Consider the following 17020-nt stretch of genomic DNA (forward strand, 5'->3'; position numbering starts at 1 on the left):
TTATTTTTCAGACACTTTATTGTGTTTATTTCTTATAAAGAATTTTCACAACAATGTGTAAAAATTATTTCATAAACAAACAAAAAAATGTATCAGAATCAAACGTCAAAGCCCTAAAACAAGCAATTAATCGTCACAATCGCCACAATTTATAAGATAATTAACCATCAGCCAAATTTCATAATCGTGACGAGTCAAATGAAGTATACTTTGCAAGGCTGTACGTTCGACTGTTCTGGTATGATTGCCTAATAAAAAATAAAAAACGTAAACTGTAAAAAAACCCGTAAAAATATACTTTATTATGATTGGGTAAAGCCATTTTAAATATTTTAAAAATACATTTAAAAAAAAATAAAGTTTTCAAAAATGGTTTTATAAAAATCTTTGCTGCGAAGACCACTTTTGGAACCATTATGTTTATGAGTGTACAGTGGGAATTTTAAGGGTTACAGTAAAATCAGAAAACTGACCCTGTGACCTTTTTAATCTCTTAAATAGGACATAATATTTTTCAGTTTTTGTGGGTGTGAAAAACTGCTACCGTGAGATTTCAGCCCAGGCTGTTCACAATGGCTCTGACTGCAGGGGGTATTAATCTCATTAACGTAATGTGAGAAGAAAAGATTATTACACTATGGCCAAATATTTATACTTCACATGCTAGGCAACATAACAGCTTTGTTTCTTAACTATGCACATTGTCACAGTAAAACATCTTATCATGTTTAAATAAAATAAACATTTATCATACATTTTTAGCACTTAGTCAAGCCTGCCTATGGGACATGAAATAAAACAACTGGACAGACTTAGGCCTTTGTTATTTTTTGTGCTCGGCGGTTCAGAGTAGGAGAAGGAATGCAGAGATAGAGAGAGAGAGAGAGAGGGAGAGAGGCAGTTAAAGAAAGAGACAAGATGACAGCGGTATTGGGGGGGCGTTGTGATATCAGCATTCAGCTGCTCTTATTCAGGGCTGTTGTGAGGGGGTGGGGCGGCAGTGACGGGGACTGCAGTGGTTACTGGGCTTGGCTACACTGAGCAGGAAACCAAACAATGAGGTCTGCTTGAGAAAATCCGCAGCCCTGTCTGGTGTGACGATCCAGACCCATGAATATTTTGAAAGGCTTGTGTCTCTGTGTGTGGATGTATATGTAGTCCCTGTAGCTAAATTGGTAGGGCATTCCTTTAGCAGCACAAAAGGTCATGGGTTCGATTGTAATGCGCTGAAAGTCGCTTTGGATAAAAGCGTCTGCTAAATGTAAACATGGTAAGCAATTGAAGAGCTCAGATGCAAAACCCTCTAAGTGCGTCTGAAGTGTTTTCCTGTAAATTAGAATATCTGTTTAGACTCTTAATGGATTCTGCCAAAAAGCAGGTATTTAATTTTTTTTATTATAAAGTGCAAAACATGCAACATGATTAAACGGAACAAAAACAAAACAAAACCGCAATTGTTATGATGATATTGTTATGAAGCAATGATAATAAGCATAAATATAAACAGATAATAATATAGATATTTACGTAAAAATAATATGTATTATGTAATAATAGTATGTACAGTAATGATATCAAAAAGACGGTATTAATGAATGACCTGAGGCCGGGATTAAGCAGATTTGAAGTAAAAGTATTTGATGAATGTATAATGCGTGCCGAGAACATTCGGTTAATATTATTATCTCATTTTTTACGAAGGTGGCGTTTAGAGACTTTTGCATCTGAGCTCCTAAATTGCTATTGGTTTTAAACAGTGGGGCGAATTTACTAAACAGTTTTTTGTGTGCTACTTTGCTTCAAAAACCATGTCTTATTTACTGATAATCTGCTTTCACTTTAATCAATTGCTAAATGGTCTGAAATGGCAAAACGCCGTACACATACATGTATCCTGTATTTAAAGGAAAACATCACCGTTTTTCAATATTTTACCATGTTCTCAGATCAACTTAGACAAATTAATACATACCTATCTTTTTTCAAAGCATCCACTTTTAATCCTTGTACAGCGCCTCGTGAATGTGTTAAGCCGAAAGTATACTAGGGACGTCCACGTATGCGCGCCGTCCGCATGACGTCATTTTCGTCATCAGGAGGGTCCGCAGTCGGCCGCGCGGACCATCTGCGCGCAGCCCAAAATTTGAGACCACGCACACATTGCGGGTACAGTCCGCGTACAACAGCACAAATATTTAGACAGGACACTCCACTACAAACAATTATACAAAGGAAATAGACAGCATTTGCACACACACTATCGTTTTTCTTCTTTAAGTTTAACTTCTTTCAAGAACAGAAAGCTGTGGAGCCTAATGTTGTTTGTTCTAAACTGTGTTTGTAATGGTGGATCGGTTACTTTTCTTCACCTATCCTAAATGTTTTAATGTAATGTCAATGTCGCCAAATCAGTGCTGCCCTGACGGCCTGTTAGCCTAATAATTTAAATAAGAAATCATTTGTATTGCGTATAGTGTCGAACGCGGCCATCCGCTTGTAGCAATCTCTGTAGACAGCCCAGGCTCCACAAACTGCAATAAAAACAAAGTGGCCAAACCTACAAACAGAAACCATAACAAAGTGTTCCAGCCAATAAACGACAAGAAGGATTTGAGGGTAGGGGTTGGGCGCGTTCATGAAAGCACGGAAGGGAGGGGGGAGGAGTTAGCTACGCTCCGTTTGTTTGAAAACAGTTCAAACATCAATAAAAAAGTGACGTCACACAGATTCGCTTAGAGCGCCTTTAAAAGTGCACGCATTGAAAGCGATATTAATTCATCTAAGTTGAGGTAAAGATGGTAAAATATAAAAAACTGTGTTTTTTACATTTAAAGAGATGCTGATGCTGAAAAATCCCTGTAAAGTATGCAAAGTCAGCTGCATCTTTGACAACCTAAACTTATAGTAGGCGAACTGTAAGATTGTGCTGTCCAAATTATGGATATTGTTAGCTGTGTTTGCACCATTGGATGAATTGCTTAAATCCTTTAATGAATCTGGTGCTAAAACAAATCGCTAGATTCCCCCCGTGTTTCTTTTTCTTTATTGGATGTACAGCTTCCATTTTAGGGATGCAGAGTTAAATCTTCCCTTCTGGCCATCCCAATGGCCAGCAGATATGCAGGTGCATTATAGTGCATCTCTCTCTTCCTCTTTGAAATGCAGGCCTTTTGAAACGCAGAGGAAGGAACTGAGAGAATTTTTAGGAAGTGCCATTTCAAGACTTCCTTCATTTTCTTCCTCCCATAGCAGCAGAGAGTCACAAACAAATGCATGGCATATACTTGTATTCTGAATGTTTTATTTAAGTCTGAGAACGGCTTTGAGATTTAAGAGACCGGTTCAGGGTTCTAATCTGCAGTTGGCTGCTCTTCCATAAGCTAGAACTGAAAGATTGCTTGAAGTTGATAAGAAGATGGAACTCAGCAAGAATAATAGAAAATCTCTTCCTTACAGTTTAACCATAAGGAAATGGGTGTGCAAGTGAGGTTTTTAATCTCAGGATGTGTCTGCTTTTCTTACGGCGCGTTCACACGGGGCGTAAGCGTTAATGCTTCCCATTCACTTTTAATGGATGACGTCATGTGTTGCCGCCCTGAATTGTGGATCGGTCGGCGCCGTGTCACTGCTATTGCTCGCAGCTGAAGTTGAACATTTTTCAACTTTTTAAGCAGCAACAATGCGTGCGTCAGCCAATCAGATTGCCTTATGCAAATAACCTAGGTAGAGCCAGCCAATTACGTTTGGAAGACCAGAGCATGTGTTGCGGCCACTGTGATTGTCTGTTGGCCAAGCTTAACGCAAGCCTTCCGTCAAGCGTTAACGCTTTCATCCCGTGTGAATGTACTGTTACTGCTGCTTGTGTGTTAGTACATCACTTTCTGATTAATTCTTCCACAAATCTCGAAGATTCTCTGGGTCTCTTCTATGAACACTGACCTTTAGTTCTTTCTAGGGATGCTCCGATCGATCGGCCGTAGATCGGTATCGGTCAATCATAGCATTTAAATGACTCGATCGCGGTACTCGCTAAGTTTGCCAATCTCATGAACCGATCTTTCTGTTTACTATTGTCATCATATGATTTCTGAATGCAAAATGCTTGCAATGCAATACAACCCTTTGCTCATGTGTGACCTGCAAAGTATGAATTTCTCTCTTTGCCTTTACAGAGAAATTAGTATTTTCTATGAGGGTGTGCTCCCGGTCCTAGCATACAGCTTGATGCGTCTTCGCATTCCCATTAAACAGCATATACAACAAATATATATATATCGCGGACATCGCATCTTCATGCCGAAAGTTTGTTATTTGCATGCGTTTTTAAGTTTTAAACTTTCATTTTACTCCCAGCTGCTCTTGTCATTCAGCACGTGTCCAGAGCAAAGATCTCTCTCACATCTTAAAGCTACAGTAACCTAATTCATCTCTTAATAAAATCACTCTCTGCTCTTGACTGAAGAACTGTTTTACTTTATAAGAATGTATCTATATTTAATTCATACACTGAAGGCTGTGCAGCATTTTATTTTCAGTAGGGGTGCACAGGGCAAAAACTAACGCGGGGTTAGTTGTAACACAGACCTTTACATAGTTGCACAGGGTTGAGTGATTTGTTTTTCTCGTATTGTTTTCATGCTGCAAAAAAAATTGTCTTTTGCAAATTTATGGAAAGTTATAATGTGTTTCCATAGAGTTATTGATGAAAGAGTGTTTTGGTGGCATTTTTTCTTCACATATTTTTTTGGGGGGGGTTTCTGAGCTGGGTTTGTAAGATACTAATACCAAAGTTATGTCATTTTAATCAGTGTCTTGTTGACTAAAACATAGCATCATTTTGAAATATGTCTGCAGCTCTTAGCAACTTATAGGTATGCTTGAAAATATTTTGACCCAGCGGGGTTAATTGTAACGCTGTGTTACAACTAACCCCTCAGCACTTACGATATGAAAACCACTAACGTTAGCGTAATTCGTGCCATTGTTTAAAATAGGCTACACACTAATGATTGCTGGCTGCCAACAAAATAAATACGCCTGTCTCATCAAAAATTGTGTGTCAAAATGTATTTTTGTTCATATCTTTAATATTGATTGAATAGGGACATGTCAAAGATTAAAATCATAATGAAATTAATGGCTAAAATAAGACTTTGATTTTTATTATCTCAGAATTTGATTTTGAGAGTTTAGTATGTTTTTTACAGACTGGGTCACATATAAAAAAGTGTCATAATTGTGCTGCTTTTCTCATATATTTAGACATTTGTATAATTATTTAAATTTAATCATTTATAATTGAACTTTTGTTAGAAAACGGCAGGATGAATGAATACAGTGTGGATACCTGTCTATTATAGACAGATATATAAACAATATCAAGTATATCGACAAATAGTACTGAAGAATTGCCTGCAAACTTAATTTTTACAACTAACTCTCTGCCTGTTACAATTAACCCCACCATGGGGTAAGTTGTAACGTTTGCACTTCTGTCATGTTTGGTGTAATTCTCCAAGAATGGTAAGTACTAGAAACAAACTTCAAATGTTCATTTGTAGCAGAGATGGGTGTGTTGCTCTTGCTTGTGTAAAAATATATTTAATCAAACTCAAATATTTTTTAATGAATAAGCCAAAACCAAAAAGCGCTGTGCCCCGGTTTCCCCTATACTTTTATCAGTCATAATCATTTTTAATGGCCTATTAAATTGCTCTTTTTAGACTTAATATTTATTGTGTTTATTTATTCGATTCTCTAATAAAACAATAATATATCTGATTAAATAATATAACAAAAGCAACATCTGTGCTATAACTTTATTTAGAAAAAGAGTTAACAGTTACAGTCAACACAAAGGGCTTACATATTAGCTTGAAGAATCAGTATTGGGCATTGGTATCGGCCGATCATGACAACAAGAAATCTGTACTCGGTATCGGTTGTAAAAATTCTAATTGGAGCATCTCTAGTTCTTTGCATAGATTTTCAATTGAATTCAAGTCAGGTGATTGGCTGGGCCATTACAGCAGCTTTATTTTCTTTCTCTGAAACCAATTGAGAGTTTCCCTGACTTCCAACTGAAATGAGAGATTGTACAACATATTCTCCTTCACACAAAGTCAAAAGAGTCAGCTTTTAAAAAATCTGACATGTGATTATTTTTTTATTTATGCATTTTACTATTACAAATGTATTAATTAATTTACTGCTAACATTTTACATGTTTTCTGCTCGTCTCCAGGTGTGTTGTTGTTTTGTGCACCTGTATGGTTATTTGTGTGCCAGTGTTGATTGGAGTGCTGATTGTTTTGTTTTGACTTATTGGTTGTAAAACATCTTACCAAAGGGCTGCAGTTGCAAATTAGCCGTCTGGCTAACACTGGCACATTTTACAGTAATGTTAATTACTGTCTTAATTAATGTCGTGACATTCCATGGCTTGTTGCACCTTGTTTTTTTGTCTTCCAAAACATTTAATTGTGTCATATCTACTTAAATTAATTCATGGTCATGTTTTGATTTCTTGGCATGTGTGGATTGCATAAGTTGTTATTAAAGGTGCAGTGTGTAAATTTTAGGGGTATCTAGTGGTGAGAATGCGAATTGCAACCAACAGCTTAGTCCACTGCTCACCCATAGCTTTTGAAACACATAGAGAAGCTACGGTAGCTGCCACCGGACAAACATGTCATCGTTGGAGACAACAAAAAAAATTGTCCGTTAAGGGCTTCTGTAGAAAAATGGCGGCACAAAATGGCGACTTCCATGTAAGGGGACCCTCAATGTATGTAGATAAAAAGGTCTTGTTCTAAGGTAATAAACACATAACGGTTCATTATGAAAGGTCTTTATGGGTGATTCTCACGAAAACTTGGTTTTAAAAATGTCAAGCATAAAAATGTAAAAATTGCTTAAATTTACTTTTTTTTCCCACCAGACATTGAAAAACAAAGTCTGGAGTAAATGGGAACATTAATTTAAAAACTTTTACTTATCATTTAACACTTTTTGTAACATAATTAAAAAAAATAGTCCTAAAAATCTCATTACCGCAACAGTCAGAAAACATCAACACTGACATATTTTCAAAATGACATGACAAACCTGAAAGAACATAATTTGGAGGTTCTGCACATGCATTTAAAATCAAAGTATTATGCTTCTATTAATTAAATTAACATTTAATAAGCATCTGTTGCGGTAATGATAATCAAAATGTCGTGTAAGCATTCTGACAAGACAATATTTCAAATTAACTGTAAAAAATGATCTTACCTGGTAGCCATCTTGAAGTAACTGGTCCATGTGCTTGGTCACTCAAAATCAAACTTTATTAAAATTCTGTATGTGTGCTTAAACTGTTCTCAAAAAGTGTTGCGGAGGATGAGAACATCAGGCATGGACGCATCATTTTCCTAATTTTTCTTCATTATTATTATACATGAATATTCAGTAAATATTTTTCTGTCATCTAAGGTAGTCTAGCAAAACATCCATTTATTTTTTCTCTTAATATTTTTGTGTTAATTTGATTAAATTACAACATAACACATGTTTAAACACAGCCGGACACATTGCGGTAATGAGAATTTCAGCAGAAAATGAGATAAAATTTACAATTATTAATTCTTATGTTGAAATCACACATTGTGCAAGGTAGAACACAGTATTGTGTTAATTCTGATGCTTTTTAATGTTACTATATTACACATTTTAAAGCTAAAATCATTAGTGCCGTGCTGTTTCAATGGTTTCGTGAGAATCACCCTTATACACCCCTGATAATATAGTTTTGTATATTATTTAGCAATTAGCATTTCTGTCAAGAGATCCCTCTAAAAATTACACACTGTACCTTTAAGATCTGGTGAAAAATTCATGTCAATAGCACCTTTAGAAAAATAAATATATTTACAAAAAAAAGGTGACGTGTTCAATACTTATTTTACACGCTGTATTGAGCAATAACATCCCAGTGTTAGTTCAATTGAATTGGGTAATCTGTTTTGTAGTTGAGCAGGCAGATGTTCAGATGTGTGTCATGCATCTAGCTGATACTGTAGCTAAGCTCCTGCATTAAGAGATTTAAATCTATTCATCTTTTCCATCACCAGCCATTACAAAAGCAAAAACCTTGAAGGTCTGTTTGAATTCACATGTAATCACTTCAGTAAAATCCTGTCATGCATAAAAACTAATTTTATATGACATCAAAGCCTTGAATGACAGCTTGACAGTATATAAACTGACAGTTTCTTTGGCCCTTTGGATACATACATGGGGTTGTAGAGATGAAAGCGTTGTTTATATGTAAATGTATATGTACCAGACCTAGTCAAGGCAGTTCTACATCTGTACCTAAAGTGAAATGTCCTTCCTCTCTCTCTTTCACTGGGAAAGACCTCTGTTTTTTCATTTGAATGCCTCTCAAGATGGCAAAGCGTGAAAGCGGCAGTACGAGCCCGGTGGTGCGTCAGATAGACAAGCAGTTTTTGATGTGTAGCATCTGTCTGGAGCACTACCACAACCCTAAAGTCCTGCCTTGCCTCCACACATTCTGCGAAAGGTAAAGTGTGACATCTCATTGTAAAATGTTTATGAATCTGTGAATGATTGAAATCAATGTCTTCTTGGATAGTTAGTGTAAAGTCAGCTAGCATGGAGCAAAATCACTCATAACCACCCAAAAAAACACTTTGGGGATGTGCTGCTATGGTCTTAGATGACAGAATAGAGTCATTAAAGGGATACTCCAGGCAAAAATCAAAATTACCCCATGGTTTACTCACCCTCAAGCAATTTGAGATACACATGTCCATCATCTTTCAGACAGGGACGTTTGGAGTTATTTTAGTAAATATCGTTGCTTTTCCAAGCTTATAATGGTAGAAAACAGGGATCAGGGAACAACTTCTGACTTTAAACCCCAAAAAGTGCATTCATCCTTTACAGAGGTAATCAACTTAATAATGGTCCATCACCTTTCAAAGGACACATATGGAGTTTTTAGTTAATTTCCCTACTTTTACAAGCTTATAACGAGAAAAACAGGGATCAGGAAACAACAAAAAGTGCATCCATCATTCAAAGAAGTAATCCACACAGCTCCAAGGGGTTAATAAAGGTATTTTTCTGGTAATCGATGCGATTTTGTAAGAAAAATATCCAGATTTCAAACCTTATAAACTGTAATAACTAGCTTCCGGTAATGGCGCCATCTTGGACTCACGTGAGAGTTTGTTGACATGTGTACGTTGTGCAGTGACTCGTGAATCGCATGAGTCCAAGATGGTTTATAAAGTTTAAAATATGGATATTTTTCTTACAATATCGCATCGATTACCCGCAAAATACCTTTATTAACCCCTTGGAGCTATGTGGATTACTTCTGTGAAGGATGGATGGACTTTTTCGGCTTCAAATTCAGAAGTTGTTTCCTGAACCCTGTTTTCTCCATAGACTGTAAAAAAAGATGGACGACGCCCCTTTCGCTCTCTTCCATGGTGAAAAGTGAAGCTGCCAGTGTCGCGATACGGCGCTGACATCTTGGGTCTTGAGTCTGCGCAGTAGCGATTTCGGGACCAGTCCTGCGCAGTAGTGAACAGAAAGTAAAGCCGCGCAATCAAGGCCCCGCCCTCGCGGAATGCGCATATCACAGCTGTCAATCATGACGTGACACCACAGTTTGTATAGCATTAAATAACTAACTAAAAACAAATTTATTTTAAAAACAAACACTTGAATTTACATCAGCGTGAAACCAGCTTCGGATAATTGAAGTGTAATTAAATTGTTTAGTTGGTCTCAAGTCCCATTGAATAACATGGGGGAGGCGGGGTTTATGACCTATACTAGGAACAGTCATTGGGGGGCGATCGAGACGTTTTGGCTTCAGGGCTTGGTTTTCTCCTGTTATACGCTTGAAAAAGCAAGGACATTTACTAAAATAACTTCAAATGTGTCCCTTTTTTTAAAGTTGATGGACATATGTATATCGGATTCCTTGAGGGACATCATGGGGTAATTTTGACATTTGGCTTGAGTATCGCTTTAAATGCTAATGTACAAGTCCCATACATTGTTAATCTCACAATGCCCGGTGAATACCTGCTGATCTGCTCTCTTTAGAAAATGATTGAAAATGCACACCTAAAACAGTGAATTGGACACATACAGTTTGAGTTGGAGCAAATGGCTTTCAGGACAGTGGAAACCTATGCCCTAGATCCTGTATTTTGGTTTTGAATTGCTGTCAGATGACATAATGTTTATAAAGGAAGTGACAGAGATGGTCATATTCCTACTGGCCTCATTACAATGAAATGTGTGAACCACAATTTTATCTGCTCCGGACTTAATTATTAATTCTTTTTCATACCTCTGATTTTTCTCAGTTTCTCTTTTCTGTGATTTCTCTGTCCTCTTAAACCAAAAGTCAGAGATTTCAGTATAAATTTAATTAAAGCTTAACAAATTCCTCAAAGACTAAATTATTCAAGCTTTTCAATCCCCCTCATTTTTATCAACGTACCCAATCTGTACAGCATGTCTGCATACATTTCTCATTCGTTTCTATTTTTCTTTGACTTTAGAACCTTTATGGAGAAACATTTAAGCCAAAGATACTTTAAACAAATGAGTGAGAGCCACTTCTGAACTTCGATAAAAGCAATAAAATCTTCCTCTAGGCAGCTAAATAAATATTAATGTCTTGCTTTACACCCAATGCGTTTCCAATCCGTTCGACCTTGAGAAAAATATTTATAGCCACAGTTATGACTTGCGCCCTCTTTTACGCCCATTTATTTCTTTCATCACAGATGTCTCCAGAACTACATCCCTCCTCAGTCCTTGACCCTCTCGTGTCCGGTGTGCAGACAGACCTCAATCCTTCCTGAAAAGGGTGTTGCTGCTCTGCAAAACAATTTTTTCATCACAAATCTGATGGAGGTGTTGCAGAGAGAGCAGGACTGCCCCCGTCCCGAAGCTTCTAGTGGGCTGGAGTCAGCTGGTGCTGCTACATACGCCCCGCCGCTCTCATGCCCCAACCATGAGGGAAAGGTAAAACATTTACCACATACTGACCAGCGGAATGGAGAAAGGTGCATTGGATGCAGAATGGAGAAATGAGACCATTCAGGATAATTGGGCATACTATTTTTTAAATTTCTATTTTGATTTAGTACACACTAATTTTAATCTTGCATACTATTTAGTATAAATACTATGCAAATTTTCATAGTACATTAGATTTTGTAGGCTGCACATGGCTGTCATCTTCAACCTGGATCAGGAGTTTTAAAAAAGTATTTAAGATTCACCGTACTGCTTGGACAACAAAATGGAGTGGTTGCAATTCATAATCTGTGTAGATGGCTGTTGTGTCTTTCCCTATGTGTGTGTGCAGCATTGTAAGCAGTGTTTTGCACCCTCTGCAGGTCATGGAGTTTTACTGCGAGTCCTGTGAAACAGCCATGTGTTTGGAGTGCACCGAGGGCGAACACAGAGAACACGTAACCGTTCCGCTGCGGGACGTTCTGGAGCAGCACAAAGCAGCACTGAAGAACCAACTGGACGCAATCCGCAACAGGTTCATGCAGTTACAAATAATAATATCATCTTTTTAAATAAAACCACTACACTAAGAATTGTTTTGCTGCCTTAAGCCTGGAGTATAGTGTTTTATGTGTATGCGAACGTACGGACACGGGCGAACACACAGCCTTAGAAATTGAAGTTTATTTGACTTGTACGTTTAAACAGACGTTCGACACATGCACATTGCGACAAAATGCAACGCATCTCCTGGGCTACATACTACATCTAAAGTATGCACGGTTACAAATATCTGGTGGTGGGCGTACAATGTGCACGCTGTGTAGTGGTAAGCAAGGCACAAAATAATTGTAAGTCACCAAATCCAACCTTGTATTATATTAATCACTGTCTTGTTACCTAAAATGTAACTTCATTTTAAAACAAGTCAGCAACTCCTAGTAACTGATAGCTGGGATTGAAAACACTTTGCCACAGTGGGGTTAGTTCTCACATAGTGTTACAAATAAGCCTCAGGTATACAATGATAATGAAATTTAAATACTATTCACCAAAATGAAAGCTGTTAATACAATATCAGGGGAAATAACTCATCTAAAAAAAATCACTTAACCACATCTTGTCAAATTCGGTGTAATTGTATTATAACGGTAGGTCCCACAAAAACCAACTTTAAGTTGTCATTTGTAGCAGAGATGTGTGTGTTGATTGTGTACAAAAATTATTAATCTAACTTAAATATTTTTTGAATGATGGAGCCAAAGTCAAAAGCATTTGGGTGATTCTCGCGACTTATGAGGTGTCATGAAACATTTTGATAAAAAAAGTAAATGCAAAGAGTATAGAAGCATACAGTTACAAACATCTATTCACGTACTATTTTGCATATGATTTCAAATGACATCATACAAACCAATTTTGTTGTTTTTTCCACATTTAAGGGGAAAATTTTCTTTACCGCAACGTGTCCATGACTGGATTTGGGTTCTTTGACATGGAAAATTTATAATTAAAAAATGTAAAAAATAAAAAGCTTCAGTGCATGTTATACTATAAACATTCACAGTAATGGAACATGTGGTATTTGGTGATTATTGGTAACTGTAGAGACAATAATAAGGAATATAAATGTGTCCAAGAAAACTTTCAATCATTGTTTAAGCCCTCAATAAACTAACATTTAAAAAAAATGTTGGAAGGGACATAATTGACTGTGATACTCAAGAACTCTCCAGATAAAAGTTGAAATTTAGTTTGTCATAGTACCTAGACAACTTTTTAATTCTCATTACCGAAACATGAGTTTGTAAATGCATATATTTAATGTAATATCATGTTGCGGTAACAGGGCTCCAGACTAACTTTTTTCACTAGGAGCACAGTAGCCCCCAACTGAAAATTTTAGGGGCGCAAACAGAAAATTTAGGTGCACACACCGTAAATCAACATGCTAACCAAATATTCACATTTCTACTAATTTCCACTGTATTACTAATAAATACTTTGATGGTAGATGCAGAAAGTACAACGTGCTGTTTCAAATTAAGTGTCACATCACAAAAAAAAGTCAAATTTACTGGTCGCACATGTGCGACTAGATGTAAAATTCAGTGGCACGTTCTCAAATTTTGGTGGCAGTCTGGAGCCCTGGGTAATGATAATTTTTGATAATGATAATCTAAAAAATGTAAATAATTCTATAGGAAAATATGATTATGATAATAATGATTATAGTAAGTTCATGCCCAGCTCAAATTTTTACGACTAAGCAATTTAAACTTAGCAACTCACAAATAGGGTAAAATTAAAAATAGAAAGTTAAAATGACTTTTGATACCAATTCATTGTACTTTAAAACTTAAGGCACAAAATATATTTTACTGTTTTTTTGCTGTTCATTTCAGATATAATTTTTAAAGCATCATTGAAAGTGATGACACAAAATGACAATATGTAAAGCTCCTTTAAAACTGTAATGTGAGAAGCGCTCCACAAAAAAATTTGATTTGAGTTTTAAATGAATAAACCCTGTTAACAAAAGGTCAAACCGAGTTCTTCCAAAACCAGCAAAGACCAGCAAACCACTTTAAGCACTGGGTATAGTCTTTCACGTGGTCTACATGCTTGTGCATGCGCATGTATGCGTACAATGTAGACGGGTTTAAAAAATCTAGCAGTGCGCGATGCGTACATTACGTGCGCACTCTTCTGATTACTTAAAAATTGCATCATGTGCACTGTATGTGGACACTCGTGCATGCATAAAAAGTGGACTGAACTTCTGCCTTTAGGCAGGTTTAAGATTTTTTATATTACAGAAAGAGTATAAATTTTTATCTTGTTTCTTTGCGTTTTATATGAAATTTTTGATTTTTGCTTAACTCAGCTGCTCGGGTAACACCTTGACCTTTTATCGAACGTTTACATTCTCCTTATTGCTCTTATAGGCTTCCCCAGCTGACCGGGGCTATAGAGCTGGTCAATGAGATCTCCCGGCAGCTTACAGACAGGAAGAACGAGGCAGTGACGGAGATCAGCAATACGTTCGAGGAACTAGAGAAAGCACTTCACCAGCGCAAAACCACCCTCATCACTGACCTGGAGAACATCTGCACCACTAAACAGAAGGTAGAAAGCCTGCATCTTAACTATTCTGGCGTATTTCAACTAAGTGTCTATACATGTGAGCGATGCTGTCTGGAATCACAGGCAATAGTTGTAAATAAAGGCAAACAGCATTTTTCTGGGTAGTGGATTTTCTTGTTTTGCATTACTGAAAATCTGCCTTTCAGCTACAAATTTTTTATCTTTGCTTGACTTTACAGGTTTTACAGGACCAACTGTCTGCATTACTTCAGGGTAAGGAAAACATTCAGAGCAGTTGTAGCTTCACCGAACAGGCTCTGAACCACGGCAGTCCTACCGAAGTTCTCCTGGTGCAGAAGCAGATGGGAGAGCGGATGGCGGCTCTGTCCCGCCACGCCTTCCCCGAACAGCCCCACGAAAACGGACACCTGGACTGCCAGGTGGAGACAGAGGGGCTGCGTCGCTCCATCCAGAACCTGGGTGTCCTGCTCACCACCAGTGCCGTGGGTCACACCAGCGTGGCTACTGGAGAAGGCCTCAGACACGCTGTTGTTGGTCAGAATACCACCGTTACAGTGACCACTAAGGTTGGTGATGTTGTATAAAATTTAGATGTAAATTAAAATGTATTCAATGCATTATTATTCATATGCTCTGGAATTTCCTTCCTGGTGTAGATGAATAAAAAAGTCAGACATACAGACATTCATAACATAACCATTTACCTCCTTTGTACCAGGATAGGAATGGCGAACTAGTCAAGACTGGCAATGCCGCACCAAGGGCTCAGATCACCGGGCCGGATGGAACGGTCACTGCAACGGAGGTAACGGACAACAAGAATGGCACCTACGAGATCGGCTACACCCTTCGCTCGGAAGGCGAGTTTTCCTTTTCTGTGATGCTGTACGGGCAGCCCGTGAGGGGCAGCCCCTTTCGCCTGAGGGCTGTTAAACTCTGCGATGCCCCGCAGTCGCCTGATGATGTCAAGAGGCGCGTGAAGTCCCCCGGAGGAGGCGGCGGTGGCGGAGGGCACGTGAGGCAGAAGGCGGTCCGCAGACCATCGAGTATGTACAGTACCACGAAGAAGAAGGAGAACCCCATAGAGGACGATCTCATCTACAGAGTGGGTGGGTGAAGGCTTTTTATTAAAGGTCATTTGTGTTTGCCTGTCAGTATCACAGCTGACATGTTATTTGATGTGACAGGAACGAGAGGACGTGAGAAGGGGGAATTTTCCAACCTGCAGGGCATCTCCACCACCAGCACTGGACGAATCGTGGTAGCTGACAGCAACAACCAGTGCATACAGGTAACACTTAACATGGGAATATATAGAGTTACTGTATACTGATTAAGGGATTTTCTTGTGTAGTTACTGTGATTGTTGCGTTCTGCTAGGTGTTTTCCAATGATGGTCTGTTTAAGCTGAAGTTTGGGGTCAGAGGTCGCTCCCCTGGTCAGTTGCAGCGGCCCACTGGTATCGCTGTGGACATGAATGGTGACATCATCGTGGCCGACTATGACAACAGATGGTTGAGCATCTTCTCTCCTGATGGGAAGTTTAAGGTTGGTTACTCATACACAGTAATCGATTTAATTTAGTTTCAACAAATAGGAATAAATTAAAAATCCAGAGCCGTTAAAAGCAAATAATTTTAGTAAATTTATCTAAATGTAGATTCGAGTAATTTTATCTAAACAATTCTTATTGTCATTTAACTTATGTTATTAGAAGCTATATTTTTCTAATGTTTATAGTTCTTATGGCTGTCAAAAGGTGAATCGTGTTTAATCACATACAAAATAATTTTATTTTTTGCATAATATATGTGTGTGCACTGTATGTAATTATTTAGTATATAAATACACACACATGTATGTATGTATTTATTTAAGAAACATTTATATTTATTTCTTTAAAATATATTTGTGTAAATATATATTTTGAGATATTTTACACTATATAATAAAACATGTATGTAAATGTATACATGTATGTGTGCATTTATATATACATAATAATTATACACAAATAAATTATGCATACACAAACTTTTATTTTTTTTATGTGATTCATCTGTTGACAGCCCTAATTGTTTTATATTTTACTTCAATCAGAAAAAACTTTTATTTACACTCAGGAAAACTTTTATTTACACATTTTAATTTATGTGTCTGGCACAATGATGTGTATTGTACAAATGCTTGCAGAATAAAATCGGGGCAGGACGGCTGATGGGTCCTAAAGGAGTCGCCGTAGACAAGAATGGTCACATCATCACAGCAGACAACAAGGCTTGCTGTGTCTTCATCTTCCAATCCAACGGCAAGCTGGTGACCAAATTTGGCGCCAAAGGAACATCAGAGAGGCAATTCGCCGGTAAAGTATTTTATTTATTGTCAAGTTCATCCACCTTTCTAGTTTTTGCATTTAGCTCATGGTGCCACGTCCTGTTTCCCTGCAGACAAAAGTGCTCCAAATACACCGACTGAGCCAAAGCAGAGTAAATCTGCTCCCGCCTTCAGTAAGTATTAAACGACAGAGACGGTATAAGATTTTAATGATATGATAACCTTGAACAAAAATACCACAATTTCACAGTGTTGTGTAAAACTTTTCAATTGGAAACAATACATTTTATTTTTAAGCAACATACACTGTGTATACCTCAATAAAGCCTTTAAATTATAAAAAAAAAAAAAACTTTTTTGTTATATAAATGAAATGTAAAAATCCAAACAATTACATGACTTAATCATTTAATTCATTTTGTGAAACCACACAGCTCATACCTTGGAAACCTTAAAGGGATGCTCATTTTCCAGCTCCCCTAAAGTTAAACATTTGATTCTTAGCATTTTAAAATCCATT

The 17020-nt window shown here is 37.4% G+C and overlaps 1 protein-coding gene across 1 annotated transcript in view; it reads left to right on the forward strand.

Annotated features, from left to right (window-relative positions):
- Positions 1-17020, forward strand: part of trim3a (tripartite motif containing 3a) — a 33962-nt gene that overhangs the window by 13783 nt on the left and 3159 nt on the right. The window contains exons 2-11 of the mRNA XM_073863113.1: positions 8390-8569; positions 10824-11064; positions 11442-11593; positions 14007-14187; positions 14385-14732; positions 14885-15275; positions 15354-15457; positions 15547-15714; positions 16360-16528; positions 16614-16673. Of these exons, the coding sequence (XP_073719214.1) occupies positions 8424-8569; positions 10824-11064; positions 11442-11593; positions 14007-14187; positions 14385-14732; positions 14885-15275; positions 15354-15457; positions 15547-15714; positions 16360-16528; positions 16614-16673 (1960 nt within the window). The 5' untranslated portion in view covers positions 8390-8423. The remainder of the gene's footprint in view (positions 1-8389; positions 8570-10823; positions 11065-11441; positions 11594-14006; positions 14188-14384; positions 14733-14884; positions 15276-15353; positions 15458-15546; positions 15715-16359; positions 16529-16613; positions 16674-17020) is intronic.

The sequence above is a fragment of the Misgurnus anguillicaudatus genome, chromosome 24, assembly GCF_027580225.2.
Source record: "Misgurnus anguillicaudatus chromosome 24, ASM2758022v2, whole genome shotgun sequence".
Classification (NCBI taxonomy): domain Eukaryota; kingdom Metazoa; phylum Chordata; class Actinopteri; order Cypriniformes; family Cobitidae; genus Misgurnus; species Misgurnus anguillicaudatus.